General features: G+C 37.5%; 1 protein-coding gene across 1 annotated transcript in view; it reads left to right on the forward strand.

Moving 5' to 3' along the window:
• The window catches only part of ZNF41 (zinc finger protein 41), a 57,784-nt gene extending 49,855 nt beyond the window's left edge, over positions 1-7,929 (forward strand). The window contains 2 exon segments of the mRNA XM_059050579.2: positions 4,559-6,608; positions 6,610-7,929. Coding sequence (XP_058906562.1) covers positions 4,559-6,608; positions 6,610-6,685 — 2,126 coding nt within the window. The 3' untranslated portion in view covers positions 6,686-7,929.
• The last annotated feature ends 7,234 nt before the right edge of the window (positions 7,930-15,163 follow it).

Consider the following 15,163-nt stretch of genomic DNA (forward strand, 5'->3'; position numbering starts at 1 on the left):
TTTTTTATTTGCTTATCAGTGTCTTTCACAAGGCATTTAAAATTTTGACAAAGTCTAATTTATCTTTTTTCTTATTTTATGGATGGTGCTTTTGGTGTTGTATCTAAGAAATCTTTACCTAATCCAAGGTCCCCCCCAAAATTAGGTCTTACATTTAGTTCTGTGATGCATTTTGCATTAATTTTTATATGGGATTTAAAGTATGGATCAGAGTTTTGTGTTTGTTCGTTTCTGCACATGGCTATCCAATCATTTCAGCATCATTTATTTTTTTAAAAAAGCTATCCTCCTCTCAACTGAATTGCCTTTGCATCTTTATTGAAGATCAGTTGTCATATGTATGTGGGTCTTTTTCTGGACTCTTCATTCTGTTCCATTGATCTATGCATGTATCTTTACACCATTCCCACACTGTCTTGATTACTGTAGCTATGTAATAAATTTGAAATCATGTCATATTAGTCCTCCAACTTTGTTCTTCTCTTTCAAATTGTTTTGGCTATTCTAAGTACTTTGTGTATCCATTTGAATTTTACAGTCAATTTTTCAATTTCTATGAAAGTGAATTTTGATTGTGATTACATTGAATCTATAAGTCAGTTTGGAGAGAATTAACATCTTAATATTATCAACTCTTCCAATCCAAATATATAAATGATTTGATAATTTATATATTGCAAACTGATTACCACCATAGTATTAGCCAACACCTCCATCCCATCACATAGTTACCATTTCTTTTTTGTGGTGAGAATATTTAAGGTCTACTCTCTAGGCAACATTCAAGTATGTGACACAGTATTATTATCTATAGTCACCATGCTGCACATTAGATTCCCAGAACTTGTTCATCTTATAACTGGAAGTTTGTACCCTTTGACCAATAGCTCTCCATTCCCTCCATGCTCCAGTCCCCAGGAACCACCACTCTACTCTCTGTTTCTCTGAGTTTGGCTTTCTTAGATTCCACATACAAGTGATAATACCATGCAGTATTTGTCTTTCTCTGACTTATTTCACTTAGCATGATGCCCTCAACGTTCAGACAAGTTGTAGCAAATGGCACAATGTCCTTCTTTCTCATGGCTGAATAATATTCCATTGTATATATATACCACATCTCTATCCATTCAGTGTGGATGGACACGGGTTGTTTTCGTATCTTGCTATTGTGAATAATGCTGCAATGAACATGGGAGTGCAGATATCTGTAAGAGATCCTGATTTCAATTCCTTTGGATATATACCCAGAAGTGGAATTGGTGGATCATATGATAGGTCTCTTTTGAATTTTTTTAGGAAACTCCATACTGTTTTCCATAGTAGCAGCACCAATTTACACTCCCACCACAGCGCACAAGTGTTCCCTTTTCTCCACACCCTCATAAGCATTTGTTATCTCTTGTCTTGTTGAGGAAAGCCATTCTAACAGGTGTGAGGTGATATCTCGTTGTGGTTTTGACTTGCATTTCCCTGAGGATTACTGATATCAAGCACCTTTTCATGTACCTGTTTGCCATTTGTATGTCTTCTTTGGGAAACTGTTCAATTCTTCTGCCCATTTTTAATTGGTTTGTTTTTTGCTATTGAGCTGTATGTGTTCTTTATATATTTTGCATATTAACTCCTTATCAGATATATGATTTGTAAATATCTTCTCCCATTCCATAGGTTGCCTTTTCATTTTGTTGATTGTTTCCTTTGCTGTGCATTTTTAATGTTTTCTTGATGTCTGCCATATTTGATGGTGTTCCCCTTATCTGACTCTTTATTCTGTGCTCTATTTAGATGATACATTTTCACCTTGTGATCAGATTTCACTATTTCATGAAATGGCTCTTACTTACTCCAGAATATATGGCTCTTTCTTTTTCCTCATCCTCCATCCCACAGGAACTCACAGAAAAACATAGGATTTTAGACTATGTGGTAACTAAGGTTTTACCTCTACCTTTTTAGAAAGCCCCCAGAATTAAGAGCCCATTTTTCAGATTCACAGACATAGAGAACATACTTGTGGTTACCAAGTGGGGGAGGGGTGGACTGGGAGTTTGGGATTAACAGATGCAAACTATTATATATAGAATGAATAAACAACAAGGTCTAACTGTATAGCACAGGGAACAATATTCAATATCCTGTGATAAACCATAATGGAAAAGAATTTTTTAAAAGATCCATTCTTACACTGTAAAAAAACAGCCTGTTTATTATTGTGTAACTTGGGACCTAATCAGGAGAGAGAAACCACATACTAATTTGAACATGGAAAGTTTAACAAAGAATTATTAGTGCCACTGCAATGAGAAGCCCACGCATCGCAACAAAGAGTAGCCCCCGCTCGCTGCAACTAGAGAAAGCCCACGTGCAGCAATGAAGACCCAATGCAGCCAAAAATAAATAAATATATATTTTTTAAAAAATAATTATTAGCTATTGTGGGATTGAGGTAACAAGTAAAAATAAAGAGAACTCTAATAAAGCATAAAGGAATAGCAAATTAGTGTGGGAAGGTATCTCTAAGGCTGTGAAGGAACACCCAAGGAAGTGCCTCCCCTGCTTCCCAGGGATGAATCCAGACCTTATAGGGAGGGCATATCCATGGCTCATGGCGTGGCAGCTGTCATGCCACACTGGTTGAACTTACTGGAAATCTACCCTCTGCGGTTCCAGAAAAAGCTGATCATAGGGAAGTGTCTCATTGGAAATATTCCACTACAAGTCATCTGAGAGGGGTGCCAGGGTAAACTGCTGGGTGCTGGGTGCTGCTGGCCGCACTGCACTGCAGAAGCTGGGTCCTTGGGAAGCCATATGAGTCGCAGGAGCTGGGTGCTAAAGAAATGACCTGCACTGCAAGATCTGGGTGCCTGAGAAGCTGCCTGTGCATTAGGAGCCAGATGCTGCTGAAGCCACCACACTGCTGAAGGCTGGTAATATACAAGCTGCCCTTGCTGGAGGAGCCTGCTGAGTGAGCTCACTAGAACCAGGAAGCAAAACCCCTTCCTCCAGTGTTTCCCCATCACCCTGTATTGGCAAGGTTCAACATCATGCCAGATGCCAAAGGAAAAAAGACTCAGATCCATTTTTGTAGAGCGGGCAAGGAAGGGTGAATTGGGGGTTGAAAGGCAAAAAATTGATAACTGTAACACTTATTCTTCAGTTTTCTGAGCCAAGCATGGAAAATATTTAGTAAACTTAAATTTATTGAATTTGGGGAGATACGCAGAGGAGGATATTTTTCTCTCTTTCAGAAGGATCCTTCAAATATCTGATCAGAGGAATTCAAAAGACCATAGATTATATTTGGAAAGGGAAGATAATTGCATGAAATGTTAATAATTTCAGGCTTTGTGTGTTAATTCTCTCTGTTATAACACAAAACTGTGCCAAATTTAGTATCAATATGAGTGGTACTGTGTCTGCTTTATACATTCATAGCAGATATAACCTCCCTAGAGGTGTACTAAAATTAGAGCTGATATCAAGGACAATACTTTTTGAATATGCACAGAGGAGCAAAGCAACAAGCTTAATATAACTGTATCCTCTCTTACATAAGCATTCTCAGGTGAATGGTTGCATTCAACAAATCAACTCTGATCTTGTTGGGTCATTCAAGGACGATGTTCCAAGTTATTGCTCTGCCATCTCCTAGAGTATTGTTGTCAGCTGGGTGGTTGATGTTGGGTCATTGTTGAGTCCTCTGGGCTGGGGAAGGGGGAATGGGGGAGATTTTCCCACTGTCTTAAAGCCTGGCCTAGGATTGGTACATATCACTTCTGCTCATATTCCACTGGTGAGGACAAAGTGAGACTGGTAAACTTAATGCCCAGCTATATTCTATTACTATAAAAGAAGAGGTGAATAGATTTTGGTGGATGGTTTGCAGTTTCTGCCATAGATGGTTTGCCCTCTCCTATTTGACACTTGTTGAAAGCATATATTTTTCCTAGAGATATAGAGGAATTGGTATTTGAGGACTATAAATTTAATGTAGATGCTCATAATGGTTCAGAGGGAAAAGCAAAAGGAAGCAGAGAGATTATTAATGTTTTAGACCTAATATGTAATAAGGACATACATTCTGAAATATTTCTTCCATGCAGGCTTACCTTTAACAGACTTCAGTTTCTTCTTCTGGTTACTCTACTCACTGTCCTGACTTCCTACATAGTGGATATGGATTCCCAGTTTCAAATCCCATCTCTTATTTATTTAGCTATTTGATCTTCAGCAAGTTACATAACTTCTCTGTGCTTCTGTTTTCTCATCTATGAAACATGAATGATAATGATAGCTACCTCTTAGGGTTTAGTGAAGATTAAATGAGCTATTTGTGTAAAGCACTTGGAAGTGCCTGGTGCATCATAAATGGTATATAATTGTTTTGCAGAGAGTAAGTGTTCTAGAAGAATTTCATATTACTACATTACTACTATTTTCATTATTATCATAAGGACTCTTCCATTTCTCTGTTCATCCTGATCAAACTCCATGTACCCTCTATTCTATGATAATTGTTCTGGAGTCATTTTCATTTTTTTCTCTTTATTTTTAGATGAGGATAATGGGCAAATGCAACAACAGAGAATTTCTGAAGAAGTTTCATTACACTGTGAGAAATTTGGTCAGTCCATAGGAAAAGATTCATTGTGTTCCATTTTAGAAGAACTGTGGCAAGATAATGACCGGCTAGAGAGATATCAAGAAAACCAAAATAACCCTTTAAGTCATGTGAAAGTATTGATTAAGGAGAGGGGCTATGAATGTGAAAACATTGAAAAAATAATTCACGTGAGTACCAGGCTTGTTCCTTCCATTAAAAGACTCCATAACTATGACACATTTGGAAAGAGTTTGAAGCATACTTTAAACTTACATAATCATAATAAAATCAATGCAACAAAGAACTTTGATAAGATTTTTAGAAATGGTAACAATTTTGCCCATAGCTCTTCCTCTACTAAGAATGAGAATGCTAATACAGGAGCAAACTCCTGTGAACATAATCAATGTGAAAAACATCTTGGCCACAAACAAGTTCTCACCCACCGTCAGAAAATTCATACTGAAGAGAAACTTTATGTGTGTACTCAATACGTACAGACGTTCACCCAAAAGTCACATCTTTTTGAGCATCAGAGAATTCATGCTGGAGAAAAATCCCATGAATGCACCAAGTGTGAGAACATCTTCACTCAGAAGCCGCAAACTGAGGTACCTCAAAGTGTTTACACAAGAGAGAAACCTTTTATATGTACTCAATGTGGGAAGGCCTTTACACTCAGGTCAAACCTCATTACACATCAGAAAATTCATACTGGGCAGAAACCCTATAAATGCAGTGAATGTGGAAAAGCCTTTTTCCACAGATCATATCTCTTTAGACATATGAGAATTCATACAGGAGAAAAACCTTATGAATGCAGTGAATGTGGAAGAGGCTTCTCCCAGAATTCTGACCTCAATATACATCAGAAAACTCATACTGGAGAGAAACACTATGCATGCGGTGAATGCGGGAAAGCCTTCACAAGAAAATCAGCACTCAGGATGCATCAAAGAATTCACACAGGAGAGAAACCTTATGTGTGCACTGAATGTGGGAAGGCCTTCATCCAGAAATCCCATTTCAATACACATCAGAGAATTCATACTGGAGAGAAACCTTACGAATGCAGTGACTGTGGGAAATCGTTCATTAAGAAATCACAACTCCATGTGCATCAAAGAATTCATACAGGAGAAAAACCTTATATATGTACAGAATGTGGAAAGGTCTTTACTCATAGGACAAATCTCACTACACATCAGAAAACTCATACTGGAGAGAAACCGTATATGTGTGCCGAATGTGGAAAGGCTTTCAGTGATCAGTCAAATCTCATTAAACACCAGAAAACTCATACTGGAGAGAAACCCTATAAATGCAATGGCTGTGGAAAGGCCTTCATATGGAAGTCACGCCTCAAAATACATCAGAAATCTCATATTGGAGAGAGACACTATGAATGCAATGAATGTGGGAAAGCCTTTATCCAGAAATCAACACTCAGTGTGCATCAGAGAATCCATACAGGAGAGAAACCCTATGCTTGTCCTGAATGTGGGAAGGCCTTCATCCAGAAATCACACTTCATTGCACATCATAGAATTCATACTGGCGAGAAGCCTTATGAATGCAGTGACTGTGGGAAATGCTTCACGAAGAAGTCACAACTCCGGGTGCATCAGAAAATTCACACAGGAGAGAAACCCAATATATGTGCTGAATGTGGAAAGGCCTTCACTGACAGGTCAAATCTCATAACACACCAGAAAATCCATACTAGAGAGAAACCCTATAAATGCAGTGACTGTGGAAAATCCTTCACCTGGAAGTCACGCCTCACTATCCATCAGAAATCTCATACTGGAGAGAGACACTATGAATGCAGTAAATGTGGGAAGGCTTTCATCCAGAAAGCAACACTAAGTTTGCATCAGATAATTCATACAGGGAAGAAACCTTATGCTTGTACAGAATGTCAGAAGGCCTTCACTGACAGGTCAAATCTCATTAAACACCAGAAAACTCATAGTGGAGAAAAACTCTATAAAGCCAGTGACTGAAAATGCCTTCAGCTGGAAATCACAACTGGATATGCATCAGCTGTCTCATAGTGGAGAGACGAGGAGTGCCTGATACATCAATCATTGTGCAGGGGGAGTAGATATGACAAACTACAAACAGCCTAAGTGAACAGAAGGCAAACAAAGCCAAGTATCCTTCAGTCAGGTGGAATACAAGTTGATATGCAATTATATGCATAGGGAGACACTTTGATAAAGCATTTGAGCAATAGCCCTCTTTGGTTTTATGATTCACATAGGTACTCTCAATTTCCTGCAAATGGTAGAAATAGAGACCCCAGGAGATGACTTGTAATCTCCTGTGTTTCACTTTTTGGATAAAGGGCTTTATAAATTCAGCACTGATTTGTCCTTCATACCTTGGGATGTAAAAGTCCTCAATACTGGCCAATAATTTTTTTCAAATTTCTAGGGTGGGGAGAAGAGTATTCATTGTTCTAACACCTCTGGGGCACTGAAGTACAGGCAAAAACCAATTTGGGAATGTATAATAGATCTCTGAGTAGAAGCCAGAAGTTTTTGTTATCATTGACATTTAAGACACAGAAAATATTGCCCTGAGGAACTGTTCTTTCTCTTCCCTTTCAGAAGTCACCATGGTATATTTTTAAAAAATTAAATAGAATTTTTAAACTTAAAGTCTGACTTTATGCATTGGCAAATTAAGCATAGCTCTAACCTATGTTACAGGAATAGAGTTATTAAATGTTACACACACCTAAAGGTGGAAATTGTTCCCTCATTAATTCTATGCTGTGGCAGCAGGTGATTCGCACTCGAAAATGGTAGGCATACCTTCTAACCTGTACCCCAAAAGCTATCATTTATGTAAGCTGCAGACCATAAACTTCTTATCCCCTTAGTAACTGACCCTAAGACAATGAAACTGAGCCACAGCACTCTGGACTTTCCATCTCATCCACTGAAGCTTCTGCTTTCTCTGGGATTTCTGTTTGAAAAACAATGGTTAAGAAATTTCAGGGCTTCCCTGGTGGTGCAGTGGTTGAGAGTCCGCCTGCTGATGCAGGGGACACGGGTTCATGCCCCGGTCTGGGAAGATCCCACATGCCGTGCAGCGGCTAGGCACGTGAGCCATGGCCGCTGAGCCTGCGTGTCCAGAGCCTGAGCTCTGCAACGGGAGAGGCCACAACAGTGAGAGGCCTGTGTACCGCAAAAAATAAATAAAAGAAATTGGATTTCAATACATAAAACTTTGGTGGTTCTTCTTCCAATTTAGTTAATTTGATATATTCATTTTCTACATGCATATTAAGAGTAATTTTGTGTAGATTGCTATGGGATAAAGTCATGTTGCATTGTAGTTTTTTAGCCTAAGATATGATTATAGTTTATTATAGTTGAATAACTGGAAGACTTCTCTAGAAAGAACACTGCTTTTTTTTAAAGCACTGATATATAAACGCTTTTTTGATTTCAATTAAACGTTTTTGCAATACTAATAAGAAAGGGGCTTTCTTTCTAGCATGTAATTTTATTTGGTTTTTAAACCTTTTTATTAAAGTATAATGCATACAGAAAATGCATATATCATAAACATAAAGCTTAATGAGTTCTCACAAACTGAACACTGATCAAGAAACAGAACATGACCAGCACCCCAGAAAAACACCCTGTGCTCCCTTCCAGGCCTTACTGTCCACCTACCCTGCCAGGTAAACACTACCCTGACTTAAATAGCTTTGTCTTCTTGGTATTTTATATAAATTGAGTCAAACAATTATATTTCATATTTTGGTAATATACTCTTTAAGTGTCTATCTTCTTTCATTCACATTGTAAATATGATATTTGTCCATATTGTTAAATGCAGTTATGGATAATTCATTCTTATTGTCATGTTATATTCCATTCTGTGAATACTGTACAATATATTTATCCATTCTATTGTTAATGGGCTTTTGTGTTGTTTGCAGCTTGGGGCTATTGGGAATAGTGCTACTATAAATACTTTAGTACCTATCTATTGGTGGACATATTTATGAACTTCTGTTAGGTATATATCTAGGAGTTGAACTGCCAGGCTATATGGTGTCCATTCTCAGCTAGTTTATAAAACTAGTTTTCCAAAGTGGCTTCGCCAATGTACACTCCCACCAGCACAGTATATGAGTTCTATTTGCTCCACATCCTTGTCAACACTTGGTATTTTCCATCATTTTTACTGGAGCCGTTATGGTGGATGTATAGTGATATCTCAGTGTGATTTAATTTTTATTTCCTTATCCTGCAATCCCACCATCTTCCCAAGACAGTTGACTGATATCTCAGATCTGAAACCCAGGCATGGCTCTCATGTGACTGTACCATTTTACATCTCACCAGCAATAGTAAGCAATTAGTAACTTTAAATCTTTCCACACAAAAATGCCCAAAGGTTGATGGTTTAACTGGTTAATTGCATTAAACATTTGAGGAGAAATAATACCAACACTCCACAAAATCTTTCAGAAAATAGAGGAGGAAGGAACACTCCCCAACTCTATGAGGCCAGTATCACCCTGATACTTAAGCCATACAAACACACCACAAGAAAATAAAACTACAGACCAACATTCCTCATGAACATAGATGTAAAAATCTTCAACAAAATATTAGCAAAATGAATCCAGCAACAAATAAAAGGATTATGCATCATGACCAAGTGGGATTTATTCCAGTGATATAAGGCTGCTTCAACATTCAAAAATCAGTCAACGCAATCTACCATATTATATATACAAGGTAATGAAGAAAAATCACATGATCTACAAATTAAATACAACTTTATCAAATTTCCAGCAGACTTTGTTCCCCAGAAATTGATAAGCTAATCATAATATTTATATAGAAATAGAAAAGACCAAGATTAGCAAACAGGAAATTGCCAAAAAGCAAAGTGGAAGGACAGTAACATCCCAATTTCAAAACTATAAAACTACAGTAATCAAGACAGTATGGTACTGGCATGGAGATAGAGACATAGATCAATGGAACAGAACAGAGAGTCTAGGAATAAACCCTGATACTTACGGTAAAAATACTTTTTACAAAAGTGTGAAGGCAATTCATTGGGGAAAGAAAAGTCTTTTCAACATTTGGTGCAAGAATAATTACATATCCACTTGCAAAAAGATGAATTTAAATCTTACTTCACGCCATACTAAAACTTAACAAAAAATGGATTGGATATGTAAATATAAAAGCTAAAACTATAAAAGTTTTAGCAAAAAACATAGGAGAAAAATCTCTATGACCTTGTGCTAGGCAAGGAATTCTTAAGTAAGGCACCAAGAGCATGATCCATAAAGAAAAAATGATAAATTAGACTTCATCAAAATGAAAAATGTTTAAACTTCAAAAGGTACCATTAAGAAAATGAAAAGACAAAGCACAGACAGGGAGAAAACACTTGTAAATCATTTACTTGATAAAGGACTTGTATCCAGAATATATACAGAACACTTACAACTCAATAAAAAGAGGACAAGCAACCCAGTTTAAAATTAGGCTGAAGATTTGAAGAGATATTTCACCAAAAAATATACACAAATAAGCACGTGAAGAGATGCCCAACATCATTAGTCATTAGAGAATTTCTAACTAAAACCACAATGAAATACCACTTTATATTTACTAAAACGGCTAAAATTTAAAAAAGCAATTATAACAAATGTTGGCAAGGATATGGAGAATCAGGAACTTTCCTACATTTCTGATATGACTGCATTAAAATGGTATAGCCATTTTGGAGAAATTTGGCAGTTTCTTAAAAAGTTGATTGTAAATTTACCAGAGGACCCAGTACTACCATTCATATTATCTACCCAAAAGATATGTAATGTTTTCATGCAAACACTTACACTCGAATATTCATAACAGCATTATTCATACAAGACAAAAAGTGGAGACAATCCAAATGTCCATCAGCCAGCAAGTAGATAAATAAAATGTGGTATATTCAGCAATAAAAAAGAACAAATACTAATAAATACTACAGCATGAACTGTTCACTATGGATGAACTTCAAAAATATGCTAAGTGAAAGAAGTGAGACACAAAGGATCTAATATTGTATTTGCCTATTGTATTTATATGAAATGTCCGCAAAAGTAAAATTTACAGAGATCTGTAGATTAGTGGTTGTCTGGGTGTGAGAATGGGAATCGTCATTAACTTAATTAGTACAAGGAATCTTATTGGGGTGATTAAAATGTTATAGAACTTGATTGTGATGATGGTTGCACAACTAGGTAAATTTAATAAAGGTCATTGAGGTGATCCTTAATTCCATTCCTGTTTAAACATCTGGGTTCCCTGCCATAACATCTGTTGCCACCCATATCTAGAATGAAGTGGTGTCTTGGAGCCTGTTGTACATTTAAGAATAAACTTTTTAAAAAAAAAAAGGTCATTGAACTGTACAACTTAAATATGGATCCTAAATTATACCTCAATAAAGTTTCTTTTTCAGAGTTGTTTTGGCTATTCTATGTCCTTTACATTCCCATATAAATTGTAGAATAAGTTTGTTCATTTCAACAACAAAAAAAGCTGCTGTGATTTTTATTGAGGTTGGTTTGAATCTATAGATCAATTTGGGGAGAATTGAAATGTTAACAGTATTGAGTTTTCTGACCCATAAATACGGTATATCTCTCCGTTTAATTTCTCTCAACAATATTTTGTAATTTTCAGTGTACAGGTCTTTCACATCTGACAAATTATTCCCTAACTATTTCACATTTTGATGCTATTTTACTTGGTGTTGTCTTATTTCCACTTTATTGTGTAGTATTCATTTTTCGTTTCAATTACTTATTGTTAATTATTAGTATATAGAAAAGCAGTTGATGTTTGTATGCTTATCTTGGGCAGAAGTTGGAACAGTCCCCACACAAGACTGCCCTCACTTCTAACACCAATTGCAAGTTCAAGGGTTCACCCTCAGTTTCAATAATTCAAATCCATCCTGTAAAGCCATTACATGCATTTTCATATTTGGTATCAATTTGATTACTCTTCCTCTCTGATCTACCTCTATTTATACCTTATGATAAACTTGTGTGGAACTATTTAGCATAGAGATTAGCTGATGGTTAGCTAAATCCAATTCTTCCTCAAGCTAGTCATTTTCCATCAGTGTTATATCCTGAAAAGTCTTTAACTCAATTTCCCCATGGTTTTTTTTTTTTTTTTTTTTTTTTTTTTGCGGTATGCGGGCCTCTCACTGTTGTGGCCTCTCCCGTTGCGGAGCACAGGCTCCGGACGCACAGGCTCAGCGGCCATGGCTCACGGGCTTAGTTGCTCCGCGGCATGTGGGATCTTCCCGGACCAGGGCACGAACCCGTGTCCCCTGCATCGGCAGGCGGATTCTCAACCACTGCGCCACCAGGGAAGCCCTCCCCATGTATTTGACCATCAATATAAATATAGTCTTAGCAACAATGGCAGTGTTACACCATATTATAACATGATAGTAGATGTAATCTGCATACAACACCGTACCTATAGTCAACATAATATACTGTACATTTAAAATTTGTCAAGAGAGTAGATGTCTTGTTAAGTGTTCTTTCCAAAATAAAATACTCAAAAGATACTGGCACATTCATCTCCCAGAACAATATCACTCAGGTTTGCAGACTTCTATTTGACCTTCTTAGGTTCCAAAAGTAGGAGTAGTCTTGGCAACATATGGCTTCATTCTTTCTGGCATTTGGTTTAATTGAGTTAAGAGACAATATCACCTCTTAATCTGAGCCTTTTGGGCACCAATGTAATGGATTTCCCTTGTTGCATAACCTATTTATTCATTCTTTTACTCTCAGCTATATTCCTTCTTCTCTCCATTTATCATTGAATTTGACCCAAACTTTACCACCTTTGGAAGGGACAATAGGTTCAGCCACTGTGCTGGTCCAGATTGCCAGCAGCAATACCAGTCTAGCAAATGCTTCCCCTTCAGTCCACTCCCATTTATATAGGGTATCATCACAAGTACAGAACTAGTGGTCTATCTCAACCACTAGGTAATACAGCTGTATTCACTGTCAACCCCAAGTTTGCCAATTTGGGTGAAGGCACAGTCTATCAATCATGTTATGCCTTTAGGAATTCTGATGCAAAAGTTTGAAAGTACAATTAAAATTTCTTGCCTAGGAATCATCCCTGCTTCTGGCCCCTGCAATTGCAGCCCTGGTCCTGGGACCACTGAATCAGGTAGGAATAAAAGAACATTGAAGTGTTGTAGGAGGAAACTGTATAGTCATACCAGCATCTTCTCCTACCTCCTCTTCCCCAGATTCTTCTGAAAAGTGAAGGAATCTATTGGAGAACCTCTCTTGGCCACCCTCATGTTGAGTGTGAGCACACACTGTGAAGACGTGTAAGTCAGCCCTGCATGTCCTTATCTCCCCCAGTTTTAGACAACAAATATTTCAGTTGCCTGTTCTAAGTCTCTATCAAAGCACTACTCCTAGGATATCTCTTTGCTCATTGTTGGACACTATAGATTGTTATTGTGGACTGAATTGTGTTCCCTCAAAATTTATATTTAGAAGCCCTAACCCTCAATGTGGTTATATTTGGAGATGGGTCCTTCGAGGAGGTAATTAAAGTTAAATGAGGTCATAAGGGTACAGCCCTAATCCAAAAGGACTAATGTCCTTATAAAAAGAGGAAGCAACACCAGTGGTGTACATGCACAGAGAAAATGCCATGTGAGGACACAGTGAGAAGGTGATCATCTATAAATTGGGAAGAGAGGTCTCACCAGAAACCAACCCTACTGGCAGCTTGAGTTTGGACTCTCATTCTCCAGACTGTGAAGAAATAAATTTCTGTTGTTTAAGTCACCCAGTCTGTTGTATCTTGTTATGGTAGCCCAAGAAGACTAATACAGTTGTAAAGTGTGTTCCTTGGTCGGAAAAATGTAACTCGGTGGTCCAAATTGGTACAATATCTTCTGTTCTGGTCATTTTATAGTACTCTGAGCATTTGCATCTCCCTCCAGGTATGCACAGCTCAGTTCAGAGTGTCTATTCCTGTCAGGACCCATTTGTAGCCTCTCCCAATTTGCTGAAAAACATTAATCTACACATCCAAGAGCTCAACAAACTCCAAGCAGGATAAATTCAAAAACATCATTACCCAGACTCATCATAATAAAAATGCAGAAGGACAACTACAAAGAGAAAATCTTGAAAACAGCAAGAGAAAAATGACTCATCATATAGAAGAGAACCCCAATAACATTCACAACTGACTTCTCTTCAAAAACAACAGAGGTCAGAAGGCAATGGAATGACATATCCAAAGTACTGAAAGAAAAAACCTACCAACCAAGAATCTCATATCCAGCAAAAATATCTTTTAAAAATGAAGGAAGAATAAACACATTCCCAGATAAACACTCAGCTTCTTGAATCTGTAGGTTTGTCTTTTACCAAATTTAGGAAGTCTTCAGCAATTATTTCTTTGAGTAGTTCTTCAGTCATGCCCTATTTCTCCTCTCCTCCAGGACTATTAAATATTTTTGTTATAATCCCACAAGTCCCTGAGGATCCATTCATTAAAAAAAAATTGTTTCTTTATTTATTTGGTTGCACCAGATCTTAGTTGCAGCAGGTGGACTCCTTAGTTGTGGCATGCAGGCTCCTTAGTTGTGGCATGCAAACTCTTGGTTGTACATACATGTGGGATCTAGTTCCCTGACCAGAGATAGAACCCGGGCCCCCTGCATTGAGAGTATGGAGTCTTAACCACTGCTCCACCAGAGAAGTCCCCCATTCATTTAAAAATTTTATTTTCTCTGTTGTTCAAACTGGGTAATTTCTGTTATTCTGTCTTCCAACTCATTGATTTCTTCATCTGTTTCTCCACTGAGCTCATCTTTTGAGTTTTTATTATGGTTATTCTATTTTTCAGTTCTAAATTTCCATTTGGTTTTTATTTATATCCTCTATATCTTTGCTGAGACCTTCTATTTCTTTTCTGTGACTCTATTTTGTCATCTGTTTCAAGTGTATTCATAATTGATCATTGAAGCATTTTTATTATGGCTACTTTAAAATCTTTGTCAGATAATTCTAACATCTCTGTCATCTTGGTGTTCACATGTATTCCTGATTCTTGGTGTGACAAGTGATTTTCAATTGAAAGATGAACATTTTCATGGAATTCCCTGGTCGTCCAGTGGTTAGGACTTTACTTTCTCACTGCCATGGTCTGGGTTGAACCCCTGGTCAGGGAACTAAAATCCCACAAGCTGCACAGCCAAAAAAAAAAAAAAACAAAGGAAGATGAACATTTTCGATATTATGTTGTAAGATCCTGGTTCTTATTTGTGGCTGCACCACAGGGCTTGTGGGATCTTAGTTCTCCAACCAGGGATTGAACTCAGGCCCACGGCAGTAAAAGTTCTCAGTCCTAACCACTGGACCACCAGTGAATTCCCTAAACCTTCTTTCTAACCTGGCTTTTTCTGACACCACTCCAGCAGGGAAAAGGAGTGGAGGGTGCCAGTTTGTTA

The sequence above is a fragment of the Kogia breviceps genome, chromosome X (assembly GCF_026419965.1).
Source record: "Kogia breviceps isolate mKogBre1 chromosome X, mKogBre1 haplotype 1, whole genome shotgun sequence".
NCBI classification, from domain to species: Eukaryota; Metazoa; Chordata; class Mammalia; order Artiodactyla; family Physeteridae; genus Kogia; species Kogia breviceps.